The following is a 21,648-nucleotide window of genomic DNA, read 5'->3' as shown; positions in this document are numbered from 1 at the left end:
CTTGAAATAGCAACTAGCTTCCTACCAAAGAACTCTCCTTTCTCAATTTTTGTCTAGTTCAATTCAGTTGTGGGTGTTGAACAATTCGTCATCCTGCATTAAAAGCTATCCTACTCTCCGTTGGAGTGATCCGTCGGATTTAGATTTGGCATATGAAGGAGTCATGCTAATGGCTTACTCATGCGCTTCAGATATCTATCATCTTAGTAATTTTACTACTTTGTATGTACTTAATATAAGGATATCTATTGGTAGAATAGCACTAGCTTTGCTCCGACGGTCTGACCGTCTTTACTACCTAAAAGGGGAAACGGTAAACTCCGCTGTTAATAACTTTAATACATTGTTGCCGCCTTGACACCCACCCTATCTGGGTGTACCTGATCCAAATCATCCAATATACTTTGCGGAGTACATGATGAACACAGAAAAACATGCAAAACGAGAGTATTCTGTAAGTTCCAGCATAAGTGGACTTGAATTTTCAGGTTAAATCGCGTGCAAGGAAAGTGACGGAAAAAAAAAGGTACCTATCATGTGAGACCCTCTTCGCTTTTTCTTTTTGTTAATTTCTTATCCCCCCTCCGAGTCCGGAAGATTATTCTTTTCCTTTCCACTCGAAAAAGGAATACTAGCCCCTGGTTGTGGGGTGAACGTATACGAGTTTCAGTTGGACATGAGATCCATACTCATAACAAGGCATATTATCGACTAGAGCCGGCTTTAGGGTATGGAGCCGTACAAGCCCCAATTAGATCCGAGTATTAGCTTCCCGATCAGGAACTGGACTTTTGTACCCGGTCAGTTAGCAGCAACTTCACCGTCCACCACTCTCCGTGTCCACTCCACCCCCCAGTAGAACCTGGATCTCTTTTCCCTACTCGCCTGCAGTGTCTGAGTTTCGGGGCTTCCTACTCGCTCCCCACCGTTCCGACAGTTCTCCGACATATTTCTGAGTACACTTAGTATTATAGCCGCTACGTGCAATTACCCAGGTAGGTATACCTCCTGGTGACTTGGCCCAACGTCGAGACTAAGACGGCTGAGACCTTTCACTTCGCCGAATTTATTCCCGCTAGTCTCACTACTGGTCAGCATGCAGTCTGTCAGTCCTATACCATCGATTCCGGCCTGTAGTGGAGCTGGATGCTTATGCAGCGCCTTTCTGACAGACAGAGTTCCCTAATCGAATGTTGTTTGGCGTTCGAGACCGACCTCGAACCTCCGGCTTGATTGAGAGCCGACATTATGCACCCAACACTGGATACGCCCTCGTTATGCGCCCCAATTTTGTGCACTAACCAACGTCATGCCTTGGCCTGTATTGTATTGTTCAGCGTGTCAAGGCCGGTTTCCTTGATTTGGATTTGGCCTGCCCAGTGTCAAATCAGAATTTTTTTTCTCCCTCTCATCATCAATTTCTTTTTGTCTTCTTTGGCCCTTTGTCTCGTTGCCTTTCCTGCTGTATATCCACCCCTGGGAGATAGACTACCAAGTGGGCAGCCCGAGTCTGATGGTTTACGCCATCGGCTTTTGGGTTCAAGCACCCTGCAGAAGTTTGTAAGCCATGGAATCTATTCCCTGTTGCCTCTTCAGCTTCGCCTAAGCAAGGGCATATGGAGTATACTGTATTAGCGTGGTGGCCAAATCCACGCCATTCATTGCACTACTTCCCGACCCAGTCATTGGCCGCCGTCATTTTCGTATTTCGATGCTCGTAAACAATTGGAAATGCTGCTGAGGGAATTCCGCGCCTAGGTCTCTCTACCGATCTATTTTGGGCCCAGAGAATTACGGGGGGCCCCATGATAATGGTGGCTCCATGGGCACACATTTGACTCCAGTTTAAAAGTAGCATAATGTACGGGTTGGAGATTTCTAGGATAACCCATCCACTCCCTTCCCCTTCTCCTCTAGGTGTCCCAACCCAAATCCTCAGAGAGATACTTTTCGATACCCCCCATCTACATCATGGCCCAACCTGTCTCTTGTTGCTTGCCTAAGTTTGGCACGAGAGCTCATGGGCCAAGGCGGCCTGCTTCGTTGAGGATCCGGACGAGTTCTTCCCAGACTCTCCAGTTGCTAGCCGCTTGGGACCAATCCGAGTTAGATTCTTTACTCAAGGCCTCTTGGGCCTTGCTTCTTCATCGTTATACTGGCCTAGAGGACATCTGCTTTGGTTACCAACCGATTGGAGTCGATGCCGATCCCCGCGATACTGTTCCTTCTTTCGATACCCATAATAATATTCCCTTAACTTTTAATCTGACCATCACCGAGGACGACTCTGTCCATGCCATTTTGCGCAACACGAAGCAGCAGAATGACGCTGAAAAATGCGGAAATTCAAGCTCGAGTTGCCACAGTTATACCCTGTGCAATACCCTTTTAATGCTGCGCAACTGTCGCAGTGTTACGAAAGACCCCAGAGCCCCTCTTGTGCAACCGGCCTTGGCAATTCCCTTGCCCGAAAATGTGGGTGACTTTCCTCGTTCTCTGGCTTCCTCTCACTTTTCCTTCGCTCTATCTCCCCTTTCCCCCCTCCCAACTTTGCTCGTGTGCGCTTTATCAGCCCACTGCTGCAGGTAGCCTTGGCCTTTTAGCCCGGACTGGCTGACCCCTCCTTAGTGCCGCGTTCGACTGCACGTCAAAGTCCTGCAAAAGGATGTCGGTATCTTCTTTGAATGGTGGAACAATGACATGTCCACTGAGCATATGAAGAGCGTTGCCGACTACTTCGAGCAGATACTTTCACGCGTACTCTCGGCAGAAGATACTGCTGCGAGGGACCTGAACCATTTCTCGGATCGAGATTGGTCCAGAGTCTGCAATTTCAACTCTACCACCCCTCAAGCACATGACCGATGCATACACGAGGTCATTCATGAGCAAGTCCTGGCTCGCCCCGATAGCGAAGCAGTTTGTGCGTGGGATGGAAGTTTGACCTACCAAGATCTAGATGTTCTGTCATCCCAACTTGCTCATCACCTTTACGCACACGGAGTCGGTCCTGAAACATGTGTCGCTCTGTGTTTTAACAAATCAGTAAGTCGGCCATCAGCGATCGTTATGGCCTTTTGGCCAGGTTGTGTCATCAGGCGATTCTCGGCAGCTTCGGCATTTGGTACTGACTGATTCTCATAGAAATGGAATGTAGTGGCAATGCTGGGTGTCTTGAAAGCTGGCGGTGCTTTCGTCCCCCTTGATCCGACACATCCAACCTCTCGCTTACAATCGCTGGTGCGCGCTGTAAAAGCCAAGATCATGCTTTGCTCTAGAGATCGGATAGGAGATTTGTCCGGAGTAGCGGAGATGATAATACCTCTGGACCAGGCCACCATAGACGAAATCTCCCTTCCAGCTGAAGACATCCCTCAATTGCCGGATGTACGAGGTCACAATGCAGCCTACGTGATATTCACTTCTGGATCAACAGGAGAACCCAAGGTGCGCTATCTTTGGAACTTCCCCCAAATCCACATTAACGGCCCGCGTTTAGGGTACCATGCTCGAGCACAGAGCCTATGTATCCGGAGCCGCTGCCCATGCTGGACCGCACCATATGTTTTCGACTTCGCGTGTCTTGCAGTTTGCAGCGCACACATTTGATGCCAGCCTTGTCGAGATATTGACTACCTTGTTGCAAGGCGGCTGCGTCTGTATCCCGAGTGAAGAAGAACGCTTGAGTGACATAGTCAAGGTCATCAACGAAATGAACGTAAATCATGCCATCTTGACACCTTCCTTCGTCGAGTTCGTTGAAGCTGCGCAAGTCCCAGGTCTTGAGACCTTGATTCTGGCTGGAGAGGCAATGTCGCAAGGTCAACTGGAAACATGGTCGTCCGCCCTCCACCTTATCAACGCCTATGGTCCCACAGAAAGTTCTGTCGCCGCCGTTGTGAATGACAAAGTCACACCTTCTTCTGATTGTCGGGATATTGGACTCCCCGTGGGCGTACGTTGCTGGGTTGTAGACCCGAGCAATCATGACCAATTAGTACCCGTGGGCTGTCCGGGTGAATTACTGCTTGAGGGACCAACACTCGCCCGATGCTACCTCAACAATCCACAGAAAACGAGTGAAGCATTCATCTATAATCCAGCCTGGATGAGAAGGGACGGAATCAATGACGATAACCGGAGAGTGTATAAGACGGGTGATTTGGTAAGATACAACTCCGACTGTGGCTCACTGACGTATATAGGAAGAAAGGACACACAGGTGAAGTTTCACGGACAGAGGCTCGAGCTGGGTGAGATAGAAAATCAGCTGGCTGCCGACCCAATTGTCACACATTGTCTAGCTTTCCTTTCAAAAACAGGTTTCTCTGCAGGCAAATTGGTGGCGGTCATATCCTTATCTGTTCACTTCGAATCCCAAACGGAATCAAACGCAGCACCACTCAAGCTCCTTGATGCGTCGAAGAAGACCTCCATCGTTGCAGAAGTTCGCGAGAGATTATCAGCAAAGCTACCAACTTACATGGTACCCTCTGTTTGGCTATGTGTGGAGGCATTGCCGTTGCTTCCATCTGGGAAGCTGGACAGAAAAGCGACTGCAAGATGGATTGGAGATATGGAACGAGACCCGTATGCCCAAGCTATAAGCGCCCGGCCTTTGCCTGCGGATAAAGCCACGCTTCCTTCAAGTGCCACCGAGGACAAACTTGCTGCGATCTGGAGCCGGGTTCTCAATATTCCTCGAAGCCAACTTGCCCTCGATGAGGGCTTTTTGAGTCTGGGTGGAGACTCTATTGCCGCCATAACGTGTCTCGGGTATTGCAAGAAGCAAGGAATGGGCTTGACGGTACAAGAGGTACTTCATAGCAAGTCAATCAAGGAGCTGGCTACTCGGGTAAAGCAGATCGATCAGTCTGTTGTGTACGAAGAAAAGATCGATGAGCCGTTTGACCTTTCCCCAATCCAGAAGCTTCACTTCATGGTCCGGAACGAGGGCCAAGGCCATTTCAACCAAAGCATTCTCACACGTCTGAATCGACACATTGATGAGCATAGTATGCGACGCGCAATTGAGACCATCATTAGTCGTCATTCAATGCTCCGTTCCCGCCTGGTCGAATCACTTGTTGAGGGGAAAATGCGGCAACGAATCACGCAAGATGTAGCAGGGTCTTACCGCTGGCGGTCTCACAACAACAGCAGCCGAAGCGAGGTCGATCATGCCATCTCAAACAGCCAGTCATGCATCGATGCCTTCGTTGGTCCCGTACTTGCAGTCGATATCTTCTATGGAAATGACAATTCTCGCCTGCTGTCATTAGTTGCCCATCACATGGTAGTCGACATTGTTTCGTGGAGGATTATATTGGAAGACCTGGAAGACCTACTGATGAACCCTGATCAACCAACATCACAGAATGGTTCGCTTCCGTTTCAGAACTGGTGCCAAATTCAAGCAGATCGTTGTCAAGAAGCGACAGCAGAACGGGCCAGGACTTTCCCTGAAGTTCCCGCACCCGATTTTGCTTACTGGGGACTAGATAACCACCGAACGACCTATGGAGATGTGGATTGTGAAACTTTTGATCTTGATAGTGATGTTACTCGCCAGATTCTGACTGGGTGCCACCAAAGTCTTCAAACGGAGCCAATCGATCTTTTACTGGCAGCTTTGCTACATTCGTTTGGCGAAACATTCAAAGACCGATCATTGCCAGTTATCTACAATGAGGGACATGGGCGAGAAGTCTGGGACTCATCAATAGACATCTCTCGTACTATCGGCTGGTTTACCACATTGTATCCCATTCTTCTATCGGAACTTTCTGCAAAAGATCCAACTGAAACAGTTGTACGCGTCAAGGACTTGCGACGTTGTGTTCCGGATAATGGTCGACATGATTTTGCTCGTCGTATGTTGGTTCCACGCAAAGATGGGACCTGCCGGCACCATAGCCCGATGGAGATGTCTTTCAATTACGTTGGCCAGCATCGTGACTTGCAGAGAAAGGATGGGCTCTTCCAGCTCATGGACCAGATGGCTGGAGAAACAGGCCGCGGAGGCGCAGCGGCTGACTTTGGTGAAGACACCCCTCGCTTTGCACTGTTCGAGATATCTGCGATGGTTGTACAGGATCAACTTCGCTTTATATTCTCGTTCAATAGAAATATGCAGCATCAGGAAGGTATCCGAGATTGGGTGAAGTGCTGCGAAAAATTGCTGGCATCCCTGGGCGAGCGCTTACAGACCTTCGCACCGAAACCAACGCTGAGCAGTTTCCCCATGTTAACAATGACATATACCGAACTCGATGCGCTGGTTTCGAAAAAGCTACCAGATGCCGGTATTAATAGCCTTGATGATGTTGAGGACATCTATCCTTGCTCCAGAATGCAGCAGGGTATTCTGCTCAGTCGCTCTCGCGATAGCTCACTCTACGCTGTACATGACACATTCGAGATATCTGGTTCAGGAAGCACACCCGACGTCAACCGATTGACACTTTCCTGGCAGAAAGTCGTTGCTCACCATGCAATGCTACGGACTATATTTTTGGAGGGGCTGAGCAGCCACGATCTACATTGTCAAGTGGTACTCAAGACCTTTGATTCCCGCCCAACTTACGTCGCCTGTGATAATGAAAGCGAAGTGCTATCTACATTTGACAAACAGCAACCGATGAACTACGATAACAATGTACCACCTCATCGGCTTACAATCTGCCAGACAACTTCTGGGAAGTTGTTTTGTCGGCTGGAGCTGAACCATGTCGCCATGGATGGCGCATCAATCTCCATCATCCTTCGCGACCTGCAGTTGGCATATCAAGGAAAGCTCGAAGAACCAAAGCCAAAGTTCAAAAATTATATACGCTATCTTCGTGAAGTTCCTCAAGCCGCAAGTCTTGCCTACTGGCGCAGTTACCTCTTGGAAGCCCAACCGTGCCATTTCCCTGTGCTCAATGACGGAAAAGGCTCTGTAAGGCAACTTCGGACCAAGAGACTGGGCTATGTGCCCTTCAAAGAGCTTCGAAACATCTGCGATAAGAATGGTCTGACTTTACCGACTGCCTTTAGTGCTGCATGGGGATTGACAGTTCGCTCTTTCTGTGGATCGGAAGACGTCTCCTTCACCTATCTTGCATCACTGAGAGATGTCCCAGTAGAGGGCGTTGAGTCTGTTGTTGGGCCTGTCATCAATACACTGACTTGCCGTATACTGTTTGCTAAAGGAACGTCACTGAAGGAGATCCTCGCAAAGGTTCAACAGGATAACCTAGACAATTTGCCGCACAGGCATATCTCGCTCACGGAGATCCAACAAGCTTTGGGACTGACGGCCTCATTGGCTAATAGTGGTATTTCTTACCGAAAGCTACCCAGCCAGAATACTTTGTCAAGCGAGGAGATACAATTCTCTGAAGTGGGAACAATTCACGATCCAGCAGAGTCGCCCATCTTCGTCAATGTTGAAGCTACGGAAGACGACGCACGTATCGACCTTAACTACTGGACAGACCACCTGTCAGACGGGCAAGCAGATAATGTCGCGAGCACATTCCTCAAATCGATTGAAAATATTGTGCACCACTTTGAGGATGACGCCTATTCAATTGTCAACTTTGGCGACGCGAACAAACAGAGCCTAACGCTCTGGAATAGCGGGATTCCAGAGTCCGTTGACAAATGTATTCATGAGATAGTCGAAGAATGTTCGAAGTCTCATCCTCATGCCATGGCAATTTCTGCTTGGGATGGGAATCTCACTTATGCTAAGCTCAATGAATTGTCATCGATACTTGCAGGGTACTTGACAACCCTGGGGGTGGGCCGTGGAACAATCGTGCCCCTCGATCTCGCTAGATCCTCCTGGCAGATTGTAGCCATCTTGGCAGTGATGAAGACTGGGGGTGTATGTGTCCCGGTGGACCTAGCCCGACTTCCACAACACTTCGAGACTTGGCTCGTCGACAACGAGATACAGGTTGCCCTAGCATCCCCGAATCAAATGCAGCTACTCGAAGGGGCAGTTCCGTATGTTATCTCTGTGGAGAGCTCCCTATTTGAATATCTTCCAGAGAGCGAGGAAGTTTCAAGCTCAACGATTCAGCCATGCAGCGATGGATATATCGTGTTCAGCGCTGCGAGTCCCAAGTGCATCCTGCTTGACCATCGTGCAATGACAACTCGGGCAAGCATGTTCGCTTCAGGTCTTGGACTAAATGCGCAAACGAAGATGCTCCAACACTCTCCCTATACATCTGACATGTTCCTTCAGGAAGTCTTCGGCACGTTTCTGTGCGGTGGGACTATCTGCATTCCTTCCGATGAAGGCTTGGCAGACCTATCGAAAGCTATCAAGACAATGCAGGCGAACTGCATCAGCATCACACCCACAAAGGCGATGACTTTAAGCTCCACAGACAATCTAGGCTTAGAAATCCTTGCTTTATGGGGAGAACACCCGACTAAGAAACTTCTTGCCACCTTGCCTGAAGAAGTTCAAGTGCGCGTCTTCTATGGAACCCCAGAATGTTCGTCTTCTTGCATTCGATCCTCTCAGCTTGACAGATCAAACGAACTGTCAATTATTGGGTCAAGCTTTGGATGTAAATCTTGGCTTGTAGATCCCTCCGACCACAATGCCTTGGTTCCAGTAGGCTGTGTCGGCGAATTGATGATAGAAGGCCCAAGTCTTTCTCGAGGTTACTATCAAAATGCAGAACTTACGCAGCAAAATTTCGTCGAAGATCCCTCATGGAGACTGGCTTACGAATCACAGCCAGCATCAGACAAAGATGAAAACTTGGAGGGCCAGAAGCCGTCCCGTCGATTGTTCAAGACTGGAGATCTTGCTCGCTACAACTCCGACGGCACTCTTGTTTACGTTGGTAAGAAGGGAAACGGATTGCATTGGCAGCGACAGACAGCAGCCATGCACGTCGAAGAGCAAATCGCATCTCTCTCATCCCCCACTGTCCAGTATGTCGTGGAGGAGATCAGCAAGCGCAATAACGACTTCCGCGAATCGTCTCTAGCCGTCTTCTTCTCTGATGAGACCACCGGCTTTGAGGCAAACCACGAGCCTATCGCACAATTGATACCTGAGCTGCACGACTCGATGATCAAATTGTATACCAAGCTGATGAGCTCCTTGCCAGCGAAGGATGTCCCAAACTTGTATTTCCCGACATCCAGCATACCGCTGAATTCGTTCGGCAAGCTGGACCGCCAGTTGTTAAGAAATGCCGCTCAAGTCTTGCCAGAAACCTTGTTGTCCAAATATGACATCAAGCGCTTTGACAGATTCTGGAAAGGGCAGCTAGCTAGATTGGCGGCTTCGCCAGTTTTCCCGTCACCTGGTGATTCCTCGTCTCTGCGGAGCACACCGGTCATCAAGCAAGCAACAAGAACCATGCAGATGTTCTGGTGTAATACAATCAAATCAATGACTGGAGGTACACAATGCGCTATTCTTTCTGCATGGGCTCTTACTGTTCGCGGCTATACCGGCTCCCGTGATATCGTTTTTGGGGAGTCGCTGTCGAATGTTGAATCGGTCTTCACTGAGCGTCAGGACAATCATACGCAGACCGCAACTATCGTTCCCCGTCGCTTCCACTTCAACGAAGAATGGACCCTTAATGAGTTACTGAGTATGGTGAAGAATCAGCTGGATGCAGCTAAGCCCTACCAGTGGGCTGGAATAAGTCAAATCCAGAACCTGAACGCTGATACGGCACGCGCCTGTGATTTCATGAACTTGATCTCGATTACGGACAATTGTGGCCATGGACCAAGGCCAGTACCCTCGCAGCAGCAGGGCAGCACACTTCCCAGTTATCCTTTGGTGATTGATTGCTTCCTTGAAGATGCGACATTCGAAATTGTGCTTAGCTACGATGACAGCACCCTAACAGCTGCTCAGACCGAACGACTGGTTGCCCAATTCTTCGCTTGTGTTGAACTTCTCAACTCCGAAGCCAGTATGGGCAAGACAATTGGTGCCTTGTCCAGGGACAACATGGACTTCTGCACCTTCCGCCATGATGTTTCCTACTGGAAGAACTACTTGGAAGATGTTGAAGCTTGTCTTTTCCCAGCACTACGTGCAGATGCGGAGCAGAATACTCATGCTGAGACCCAGATGATACTCCAGAACACGGAAGGTCTGCGTGATTTCTGTGAACGTGCACGTGTTAGCAAAAGCTCTCTTCTTCAGCTTGTCTGGGGTTTGGTTCTGCGATGCTACACAGGCCTACAAGACGTGTGCTTCGGATGTCATATCTCTGGTGCAAGCGACAGATCTGCCAAGCCTGGCATTGCCAATGAACCAGGTGTCTCGGATACATTCCCTTGCAGAATGCTCTTGAAGGGAGATCTAAAGGTTGCGGACATTTTGCGCGAGCGATTGCGTGGATTGAAACATATGCAGCAGCATCAGTTGCCATGGGCTGAAGTCCAGCACGAGCTGGGGTATGGCGACAGCGACATTTTCAATACCGTTTTCACTTACTCAGAACAATCAAGTGACGAATCGAACCTGGCTGGTCTCGCTGGTATTGATTCGAGCAAGTATCTGATTGCTGTCAACGCCAGTCTAGCAGGATCATCAGGAGCCATTAGGTTCGGTTATCAAAGGAAACACTTCTCAGATGCTGATATGGAGGGTGTTATCAATTGTTTCAAAAATGTTTTGGAACAATTACTCCGGCCCTCTTTTTCAGATCTCTTGGTAGGCGAGATTGACTTTATGAATGAGCGTTCCTGCCAGAAGATATCTGAGTGGAACTCGGTGTTGCCCGATCGTCCAGTGCTATGCGCGCATGAACTCATCCAACAGCAAGCACTGAATCGTGCTTCGGCCCCTGCAATCTGCTCATGGGATGGCAACTTCACACACGCACAACTTGACAGATTGTCAACCTTACTAGCAAACCAGCTGGTCGGCTTGGGGGTCAAGCCCGATGTCTTTGTTGCCTTGTGTTTTGAAAAATCGGCATGGGCAATTGTCGCCCAGGTTGCTGTTTTGAAAGCCGGAGGAGCTTTTGCTTCATTGGATCCTGCTCACCCAGAAAGCCGCCTACAAGGCATGGTCGATGATCTTGGTGCTCAGGTTATTCTCTGTTCTGAGACCCACTACGAGAAAGCCTCCAGCATCTGTCGTCGCGCACTGATTGTTAGCAATAGCGCACTTGACAAACTTCGTCATTCACCTCTTGCTGCTGCAGCCCAAGGGGTAACGGCAAATAATGCGGCCTATGCCATATTCACATCAGGAACCACAGGGAAACCAAAGGTGACAGTCCTTGAGCATGTTGGACTTACCCTAGCCTGCACAGAGTTTTCCAAGGCTCTCTTCATGAACTCCGACACTCGTGCTCTGCAATTCTCAAGCTACACTTTTGACGTCAGTATATTGGAAACAATCATCGCACTTGCTGTTGGTGGCTGTATCTGTATCCCTAGCGAAGAAGAGCGCATGAACAACCTTTCTGGAGCCATCAGAAATATGAGCGCCAACTTCATGAGCTGCACTCCATCTATAGTCAATACCCTGGATCCCAATCTTGTTCCTTCTTTGCGAACGATAGTCCTAGGAGGTGAAAAGATGACAGCAAGCCATTTCGAGCGATGGGCCGACAGGTGTGTTATAAACGCCTACGGTCCGTCCGAGGCTACTGTCATGTTCACGGCAAGCACAAAATCCGACCATACGGGAGTACGCCTTACGGATGACTATGGCTGTATTGGCACGGCTGTTTGTGGCAGAACATGGATTGTTGATCCTCAAGATTACAATCGTCTGGTCCCTATCGGTGCACCTGGAGAGCTCGTTCTTGAGGGATGCACCGTTGCTCGTGGGTACCTCAATAATGACGAAAAAACCAAGGCTGTCTTCGTCCAGAACCCAGAGTGGACAAAACGTGATGGGCTACAGCATATATTGAGACGCAAAGAACGGATGTATCGTACAGGGGATCTAGTGCGCTACAACTCCGACGGCTCGCTTGCTTTCATCTCGCGAATTGACACGCAAGTGAAATTGAACGGTGTGCGTATCGAACTGGAAGAGGTTGAGCAACAATGCCTCAACTATCTTTCGACAGACACTCAGGTCGCCGTCGAGGTTGTTAACCCAGAAGCCAAAACAATATCGAAATGCTTGGCGGCCTTCTTCACTATCAATGAACACCATACGGAAGATATGGAAAGTGGTGAGTTGATTCTGCCAATGTCGGAGTCAGTAGTTGGCATGGTCAAGAAGCTACACGGTTCCCTAAGCGCCTCATTGCCACTAGCTATGGTACCCAAGCTTTACTTCCCCACGCGGCGCCTGCCGTTTGGAAGCACTGGCAAAACTGATCGCAAAGCTCTTCGAGCAATGGTGGATAAATTCACCAAGGAACGTTTGAGGCCATATGTTATCTTCAATGTTGGCGCAGAAGACCGCTCCGATGTGGGAACGGAAGGAACAGAGGGCGTTCTCAGAACGCTATGGGAGGATGTCCTTAATCTTGCGCCAGGTTCTATCAATGCCGAAGACAACTTCTTCGGCTTGGGTGGCGACTCATTTTCTGCTATGAAACTAGTCGTAGCCGCGGCATCTCAAGAGATTTCACTCGCAGTGGCCGACATATACCGAACCCCTATTTTCAAAGACATGGCTAAGAGATGTGGAGCGAGTGAGGCACAATCTGGCGTACCAACAGTGGACTCATTCAGCATGCTGCCCGAATCTCTTTCGCGCGAGGATATTCTGGAGGAAGTATCTGATCAATGTGGTGTGCCTACGGAGCGAATTGCGGACATCTACCCCTGTAGTCCGGTGCAAGAGGGTCTGGTCACACTCTCTATCAAGCAACCCGGAGCCTATGTCGCTCGGCCTGTGTTCCAGCTTGCAGAGGGCGCTGACCTTGAGAAGTTCAAAGCTGCATGGCAGAAGGTGGTTGATGAAATGGATATTCTACGAACTCGCATAGTACACACCGAGTCCGCCAACTTTGTCCAGGCTGTGATCACTGATGCCCCTATTTCCTGGGAACTGGCGACAGAGTTGGAGGATCTGACAAACGATACCATCGACTTAGCCAAGAATAACGGAGGTTTGCTCACTGGATATGCCATTGTTGAGACTGGACCCTCGCGCTCCTTTGTCTGGACCATACATCACGCTCTTTATGATGGATGGAGTGTGTCCCAGATCCTTCAGAGAGTTGAGGAAGTATACTCGGGCACCACGAAGCCCAGCTCGACGCTTCCTTACAAGCTGTTCATCAATCACCTGGTCCAGCAAGAGGCCCACTCCTCAGACGAATTCTGGAAGACGCACCTCGCAGCCCTGTCGTCATGCCCTTTCCCCCAGAACAAGCCGTCGCCTGATGCCATTCGCATTGGTAATCGGCATTACAGCTCACTCGAGATCTCTCGTCCATCTAGTGGAGCTAAGTTAACCGTCCCCGAGACGATACGAGCTGCTTGGGCGCTAATTGTTGCCGTCCACACCGGATCCGGTGATGTTTGCTTCGCCGAAACCCTCATGGGTAGAAATATTGATATGCCTGGCGCTATGGAAGTTGCAGGACCTCTTTTGACTACGGTGCCCATACGGATGGCTGTCGACAACGAGCTCTCTATCATGCAATACCTTGACAATGTGCGCCAGCTGACCACAAAAATGCTGCCGCATCAACATTCTGGGCTTCAGAGGATCCGCAAGTTAAGCAGCGATACCGCCCTTGCCTGCGAGTCCCAGAATCTGTTGGTTATCCAATCAGAACAAGCCCATTCGAACACAAGTATCTGGGAGCAAAAGAACAACCTCACTGAAGGTGAATTTTTCACCCACCCAATTGTTGTTGAATGCAAGGTCGACGACTCGCAGGTGGCCGTAACCCTTCATCACGATGAGCTTGTTTTCGACAGTTGGCAGGCCAAGATGCTCATAGAACAGTTTACTTTCGTTCTGGGTCAACTGTTGTCTATCTCCAATGAGGAATCCAGAAAGATTGGAGAGCTAGAGATTTCCAGTCCGCGCGATAAGGAAGAAATTGCTTCCTGGAATGAGAGAAGCCTAACTTGCATAAACAGATGTGTTCATCATATCATTGAGGAGAAAGCATCCCTACGACCCCAGGCTCAAGCTGTCTGCTCTTGGGATGGACAGCTATCTTACCAGGAGCTTTACCAGCTTGCTTCTTCGTTTGCAGCTTACTTGAAAACTCGTGGCGTCGGTCCGGAGACTCTGGTTCCGATCTGTATGGACAAGTCTATGTGGGCTATTGTCACAATACTTGGTGTTCTCATTGCGGGTGGAGGATATGTTCCCCTCGACCCTGCTCATCCAACGTCAAGACACAAGGAGATTCTGACTGAGGTCGAAGCTCGTGTCGTTCTCTGTTCTCCCAAGTATCAAAACCGGTACTCTGGTTCTGTGAAAGCAATCATTCCTGTTAGCAGAGAGACGATCAAGGCGTATTGTGCCCTTAAAGCGACAACCACCAAGGTCACCAACAGCGCTACACCCGAAAACGTTGCATTCGCTATCTTCACCTCTGGCAGCACTGGTCGTGCTAAGGGTATCATCATCAACCACAAGGCCCTCGCCAGCAGCGGCATGGCATTCGGACCCATGGTGCACCTTAACGAGAATTCTCGAGCTTTCCAATTTGCCTCTCTTACTTTCGATGCTGCTGTCATGGAAACACTTGTCGCCTTGATGCATGGCGGTTGCGTGTGCATTCCAAGCGAAGATGAACGCTTGAATGATGTTGCTGGTGCTATTCGTCGGATGAATGTCTCTTGGTCATTCTTGACTCCATCAATAGCCAGTATCATCGAGCCTTCGTCCGTTCCATCTCTAAAGGATCTTGTGTGTGGTGGAGAAAAGATGTCGCGCGAAGTCATCACTAAATGGGCGCATCGGGTAAACCTGATGAATGGTTACGGACCAACTGAAACCACTATCTTCGCGGTAATTAACACGGATGTTGCCGCCAATCCGGACCCTGCCTGTATCGGCCATGGCATTCCTTGCACTCTAACCTGGGTTGTCGATCCTGATGACCACAATAAACTGACTCCTCTAGGGGCTGTTGGTGAACTGGCGTTGGAAGGCCCTGCACTTGCTAGGGAGTACCTAAAGAACCCCAAGAAGACAGCAGAGGCTTTCGTGGACGAGCCGGAGTGGATAAAAGACTTCCCCAGTGACTTGCCTTCACCGAGAAGGATTTACAAGACTGGAGATCTCGTTAGATACAACTCTGACGGTTCCATCCAATACATCAGCCGCAAGGATCATCAAGTCAAGCTTCACGGTCAGCGCATGGAGCTTGGAGAGATTGAGCACAGACTATATGAGGACCCGCGAGTCCGCCACGCCGTGGTTCTACTGCCAACGACAGGACCTCTCAAGCAGCGGCTGGTCACTGTTCTGTCACTGAACTCTGTGACTTCAGAGAGAAGCATTATCACAGACAACGCATGTGAGCTTGTTGAACGGAGTGGCTCTACATGGTCAGCCTACCAGGAGCTCGTTGCTATCCAAAAGAGCTTGGAGACTCAGCTACCAATCTACATGGTACCACAAGCTTGGGCTCTAATCAAGCAGCTCCCGATGCTCGTCTCTGGTAAGCTAGACAGAAAGCGAATCACAGCTTGGCTGGAGAATGTTGATGATGCTGCTTACGATCGCATAATGGAGGATTACGACAACATAAAGCGTGGTGATGTCGAGCAAGAAGAGGAGAAAGAAGATGACCAAGAGACTTCTGTCAAGCTTCTTCAGGAAGTCTTCTCCCAGGTCCTCAACCTACCAGCTCACAAGGTCGGCTTGGACAGGTCTTTTGTGAGCCTAGGTAAGCAAGGCCAACCTGGGGACTAGGTGTGGAAATTTGCTAACGGGGCGGTACAGGTGGTGATAGCATCACTGGAATGGCTGTGATATCTCGAGCACGTAAACATGGAATCACACTGACCCTCCACAATGTGCTTCAGTCGAAGTCGATAAAGGAGCTTGCTCTGGCCGCTCAGACAAGCGTCAAGACTGTTAAGAGAGAGGAGAACTCTAATGAGCACTTCGAACTGTCCCCAATCCAGGGATTGTTCGTCCAAACCGCAAAGAGTTTACGGGATTCTTCTCGCTTTAACCAAAGCATGACAGTGCGCGTAACTCGTAAGGTTGAGCCTACGAGGATGCAAAGTGCCATCAAGGCTGTTGTTGAGCAGCACTCCATGTTCCGAGCACGATTGTTCAAGTCTCGCGATGGAAAGTGGAAACAGAAGATTAATGATGTATGTTAATTCTCTCCTTACTGACCCTTTTTGACAAACAAAAAGCTGACTGATCTAGGACGTGGATGCCTCATATCGCTTCCGTCACCATATGGTCGAAAGTGAAAATACAATTTTGCCCAAGATCGCCGAGACTCAACGGTCTGTAGATGTTCAACATGGGCCTATCGTTGCTGCAGACATGTTCGAAGTACGCAGTGGTGTCACGATACTTTTCCTGGTGGCCAGTCATCTGTGTGTAGACATGGTGTCCTGGCGTATTGTCCTCCAGGACATTCAAGACTTCCTCGATGCTGGATCATTGTCCCCGGAGAAGCCCCTGTCATTCCAAGCTTGGTGCAATCTGCAACTTGAAGAGAGCAAGAAACAGACTGGCAGAGTTCAGCTGCCATTCTCTATTCAGCCTCCTGACCTGAGTTACTGGGGCATGGCGCAGTCCCAGAACCTCTATGGTGATGTCAAAATGGAAGGGTTCACGCTGGATGCCGCAGTCACGACACAAATCCTCGCGGCCTGCAACAAGGTTCTTCGCACCGAGGCCATTGAAGTCATACTCTCCGCTGTTATCCACTCTTTCCACCGCACGTTTACTGATAGAGCGATGCCGACTATTTACAACGAGAGCCACGGTCGTGAGGCGTGGGACAGCTCCATCGATCTCTCAAGAACGGTGGGCTGGTTCACAACTATGTGTCCACTGCATGTTGGTGATGGGTCAGGTGAGTTTAGATCTGGGCCTGTTATGGAGCTATTTCTGACTGCGATAGATTTACTGGACACCTTGAAGCGTGTCAAAGACACAAGGCGTCATCTTAGCAGTAAGAACCAGTCATACTTCGCGGAAAGCCTGCTTAATCCGGAAGGTAAAGGTGACAATTTCTCTGTCCCACTTGAGATTCTGTTCAATTACCTTGGCCAGCTACAACAGCTGGAGCGCGACGACTCACTTTTCCAGCACTATGGTGAAGCCTTCAACGCCGAAACATTCGAGATGGCAGGTGATATGGGCTCAAAGACACACCGATTCGCTCTGTTCGAAATCTCGGCGCTCATCATCAAAGACAAGCTGCAGGTGTCGTTCACCTACAATAAGCACATGCAAAAAGAACAGCAGATTAAGGGCTGGATCTCTGAGTGCAAACGAGTGCTTCAGCATATGTCTCGTTTCGACAGCTTCACCCCTGAGCCAACACTCAGTGACTGTCCCTTGCTCCCCATCACTTACGAAGGTCTGAACAACATGGCCAAGAGAACATTCCCCAAGATTGGAATCGAAAACTGGGGTCAGGTTGAAGATGTCTATCCCTGCTCCCCAGTACAAGAAGGTATTCTTCTCAGTCAGCTCCGAGATCCGGAGGAATACCTCTTCCATGTCATCTTCGAAGTGCACCACTCCAAGGGTAGCAAGGTGGATACAAGCAAACTCCGAAAGGCATGGTCCATGGTTGTCAGCAGACACCCTGTCCTACGGTCTGTTTTCATTGATAGCAATTACAAAGGCGGATCCTTCGACCAGGTAGTGGTCAAGTCACTCGATGATGAGGTTATTGAGTTCCAGTGCCCTGAGTCGGATGCAATGGGTACACTCAGAGAAATAAAGCTGCGCGATATCAATGCCGAGAGATCGATGAAGCTCGCCCATCAGCTTACCCTCTGCAAAACAACTTCTGGGCGAGTCCTGTTCAAGATTGAGATGAATCATGCCATTATTGATGGTGGATCGGTTGATCTGATTCTCAGAGATCTCGCACTTGCATACAATGATCAGCTTTCTGCTGAAACCGGTCCACGTTTCAGTGACTATGTCAAGTACGTCAGGGAACGATCCCAGGGAGAAGCTGTGGCACACTGGGCGAAGTACCTTTCTGGCGTACGACCTTGTCACCTGCTGGTATCTTCCAAAAAGGGTGGCAGCCACCAACTCGGTGAGCGCATGATTTCTTTCAAGCGCTTCCCCGAGTTGCAGAAATTCTGCGAGGATCATTCTGTTACACTCGCTAATTTGACACTCTGCGCCTGGGCAATTGTACTACAAAATTGTACGGGATCCGATGATGTCTGTTTCGGATATCCCTCTGCTGGCCGTGATTCTCCTGTTCCTGGAATCCAGGATGCAGTCGGTATCTTCATCAATATGTTGTGCTGCAGAGTCAAGTTTTCTCCTGGCCAGACTCTTCTTGATATTGCCAAGAAGGTCCAGGATGATTTTGTCAGGAATGTGCCATATCAACATTGTTCTCTGGCTCAGATTCAGCATGAGCTTGGGATGCATGGAGAGACGCTCTTCAACTCGACTCTCTCCATCCAAAATAGATCTGCCAACAAGGGCAGTGCAAAGCTGCCGCTCGACTTTGAAGCCAAAAAGGCCCATGACCCGACTGAAGTGAGTTGCTACTGTCTCAAGCTTAGACGCAAGCTAACGTTTGTTTTAGTACCCTGTAACTGTAAACGTGGAGACTACCAAGGGCAGGGAGGGGGTTTTGCTGAGATACTGGAGCAACGCAGTTACTGAAGCACAAGCAAAGGAGCTAGCGGAGGGTGTTACTAAGGTCTTTACATGCTTCATCGAGGAACCATCCAAGCTGGTTTCAAGCTTGAGCCTCCTCAACAAGCAACCGCGGAACCGTTCGCAACACACCCACAAGGAGCCCATTATCTTGGACCAGCTGATTGACAGCCAAGTCTTGCAGAAGCTGATTGATGACCGCGTGAATGAGATTATCAGCCAGATGCTGAAGGAAGGCAAGCTTGCCATACCCCTTCCTGATCAGAAGACTAGATACTCGAACGTCAAAATGGTCGAGGCTTCATACCAGGAGGACCCCATCCTGGACGAGAAGGATCTTGCAAATTCAACACCGTCCTTGACAGACGATGGCAGAAGCTCAAGTGACAATGATAGGCGTCTTTGGGATTTGTGGAAGACTACATTAGGGCTGTCTTCAGACACTATCCAATACCGGAGTAGCTTCTTCAAGCTAGGCGGTGATAGTATTACAGCAATGAAGATGGTCAGCGCCGCACGAGAAGAGGGCCTGCAAATGACAGTGGCGGATGTGTTCAACAACCCGATCTTTGAGGACATGCTGGCTACGATTACTCCGAGCAGCAGTCCGACCTCGAACGCCGATACTCAATGCGCAAATAACATTGAAAAGCTTCTGGAGGTTGATGATGCTGTTCCAGATGCTACGCCACCACAGGATATTTCGGTGCTACGGCCAATGCAGCTCGACGCCATGTCTCTGCTTGATGTCATCTGCCCTAAGATAGGGGTGTTCAAAGGAGGTATTGCTGATGTTCTCCCTGTAACGGACTTCCAGTCCATGTCGATCGCTGCAACGCTCTTCGGATCCAGATGGATGCTAAACTATTTCTTCCTCGATGGAAGTGGTCCCTTGGACCTCCGCCGTCTGAGAGAAAGCTTCTTGAGAGTGGTCGATGCTTTTGATATTCTTCGTACTGTTTTCGTCTGCCACCGCGGACAATTCTTCCAAGTGGTGTTGAGAAAGATCCGACCGGATATTTTCGTGCACGAGACGGAGCAGAGTCTGGACGAGTACACCAACAGCTTGCAAAAACGGGATCGCGAGCAGGACCCACGCCAAGGCGAGCAGTATGTGCAATTCTACATTGTCAAGAAAAAGAAGAGCGACCAGCATCGCATCTTGATCAGGATGTCGCACGCTCAATTCGACGGCGTTTGTCTGCCAAAAATCATGAACGCAATCAAGCTGGGATACGAGGGCAGCACCCTACCCCCAGTCTTCTCCTTTTCGAACTATATGCGGATGCTTCCTGGAAACATCACTCCGGCCCACTATCACCACTGGTCAACGATCCTCAAGGGCTCCAAGATGACGGATATCATTCGACGCACGCAGCCTAATACCTTTATGCATATTGGTGCATTCGCGGAGCAGAAGAAGACCATCATGATCCCCTCCACCGCTATAGGGAACGTCACCCTCGCAACCGTTATGCAGTCCGCATGGGCAGTGACTTTGGCGAAGCTGACTGCCCAGTCTGACGTGGTCTTCGGGCTTACTGTCAACGGCCGTAATGCCAGTGTCCCTGGTATTGAGACCACTGTTGGGCCCTGTCTCAACATTCTTCCCATTAGGGTGAAATTCAGGGAGCATTGGACTGGCCTTGACCTGTTCCGTTATCTTCAAGACCAACAGATTGCCAACATGCCCTATGAGTCGCTAGGATTCAGAGAGATTATCCGGAACTGCACCGACTGGCCTGACTCTACATACTTCACCACCTCCGTGTTCCATCAGAATGTCGAGTATGAAGGACAGATGCAACTGGACGGCAATTCGTACCGGATGGGAGGCGTTGGTGTTCTGGACAACTTCACCGACCTCACGCTGGCTTCCAAGTCCTGTGGCCAAGAGAAGCTCGACGTCTCAATCGGATACTCGCTCAAGGGACCTATCCCAGCAACCTTCATTGCTAAAGCTCTGAACATGGTTTGCGAGACTGTACAGAGTCTGATTGCCAACCCCAGCGTCCCACTTGCCTCTCCTGCCACCATCCGCTCCCTTCCGAGCCAGGTCATTCGTGAAGCACCCAGAGCGTCTGATTCACCCTTCCTCTCGTCCAACCTAAACAGTCAGAAGATGTCGGAGATTGTAATTCACTCAGATATCCTTACCCGGTCCTGGCAGCAGGTGCTACCCCGTCGGACTGACAACCCACAATACCAACTCGACGCATCTTTCTTCGATCTCGGCGGAGACATCATGAATGTCGCCCAACTGGTCTGGATCCTGGGAGAAGAAGGCTTCAGCGTCCGCTTGGAGGACCTTCTCGAGCACCATACGTTCCTAGGAATGATGGCCGTGATGACAATGCACCACAAGCCGGAGTTGAATAACAGCATGGCAACGACCATGGCTGAAGAATCAACCAAAGACATGAGAATGACTATGACAAAGAGCAACAGCTGGAGTTCGCTGGGCAAGGCGATGACGCTTGCTAAGAGATTTACTAGATGGGGGGCTGTGGCAGCCAAGAAGTGAGGTTTACATTCATTGTGGAGGATCAATACTGAAACGCATTCTTTTGGTTTCTAACATGTACTATTTCTGATTCTTTTTGTATTGCATATAATTTTGTCAAACTACATTCCTTTTTGTTTCCATGTTTGTCGATGCTGATGTTGAAGTTGTCTGTTCTTTGGAAGTTAGATCTGTGTTAGTGATCTAGATTTTTGGTTATAAAAGCTCATATGATAATTTAAGCTACTTGTTTTGACCATGGCTCATCATCATGATACTAGTCCCGAAATCGCCCAACTAGTCTTAGAGGGTAGAGAATGTAATAGAAACTGTGTCGAAGCCTTCATTTTTTACTACAACTATGTCCTTGGACTAGGCATCGTCT

At 49.5% G+C, this 21,648-nt stretch overlaps 1 protein-coding gene across 1 annotated transcript; it reads left to right on the top strand.

The window, feature by feature from the left end:
• Nucleotides 1-1,895: 1,895 nt before the first annotated feature.
• nrps1 (nonribosomal peptide synthase Pes1) lies at nucleotides 1,896-21,507 on the top strand. Its single transcript, XM_025688217.1, has 8 exons — nucleotides 1,896-2,475; nucleotides 2,629-3,045; nucleotides 3,145-3,447; nucleotides 3,500-15,818; nucleotides 15,875-16,254; nucleotides 16,313-16,973; nucleotides 17,022-18,637; nucleotides 18,687-21,507. Exons 1-8 carry the CDS (start codon nucleotides 1,972-1,974, stop codon nucleotides 21,282-21,284), a joined length of 18,798 nt encoding a protein of 6,265 aa, XP_025544322.1. The 5' UTR covers nucleotides 1,896-1,971; the 3' UTR covers nucleotides 21,285-21,507.
• Nucleotides 21,508-21,648: the final 141 nt, after the last annotated feature.

Source organism: Aspergillus costaricaensis (assembly GCF_003184835.1).
Source record: "Aspergillus costaricaensis CBS 115574 unplaced genomic scaffold BO79scaffold_2, whole genome shotgun sequence".
Lineage (NCBI taxonomy): Eukaryota > Fungi > Ascomycota > Eurotiomycetes > Eurotiales > Aspergillaceae > Aspergillus > Aspergillus costaricensis.
The sequence above is the reverse complement of the archived record's forward strand: the minus strand, read 5'-3'. Positions and strand labels throughout refer to the sequence as shown.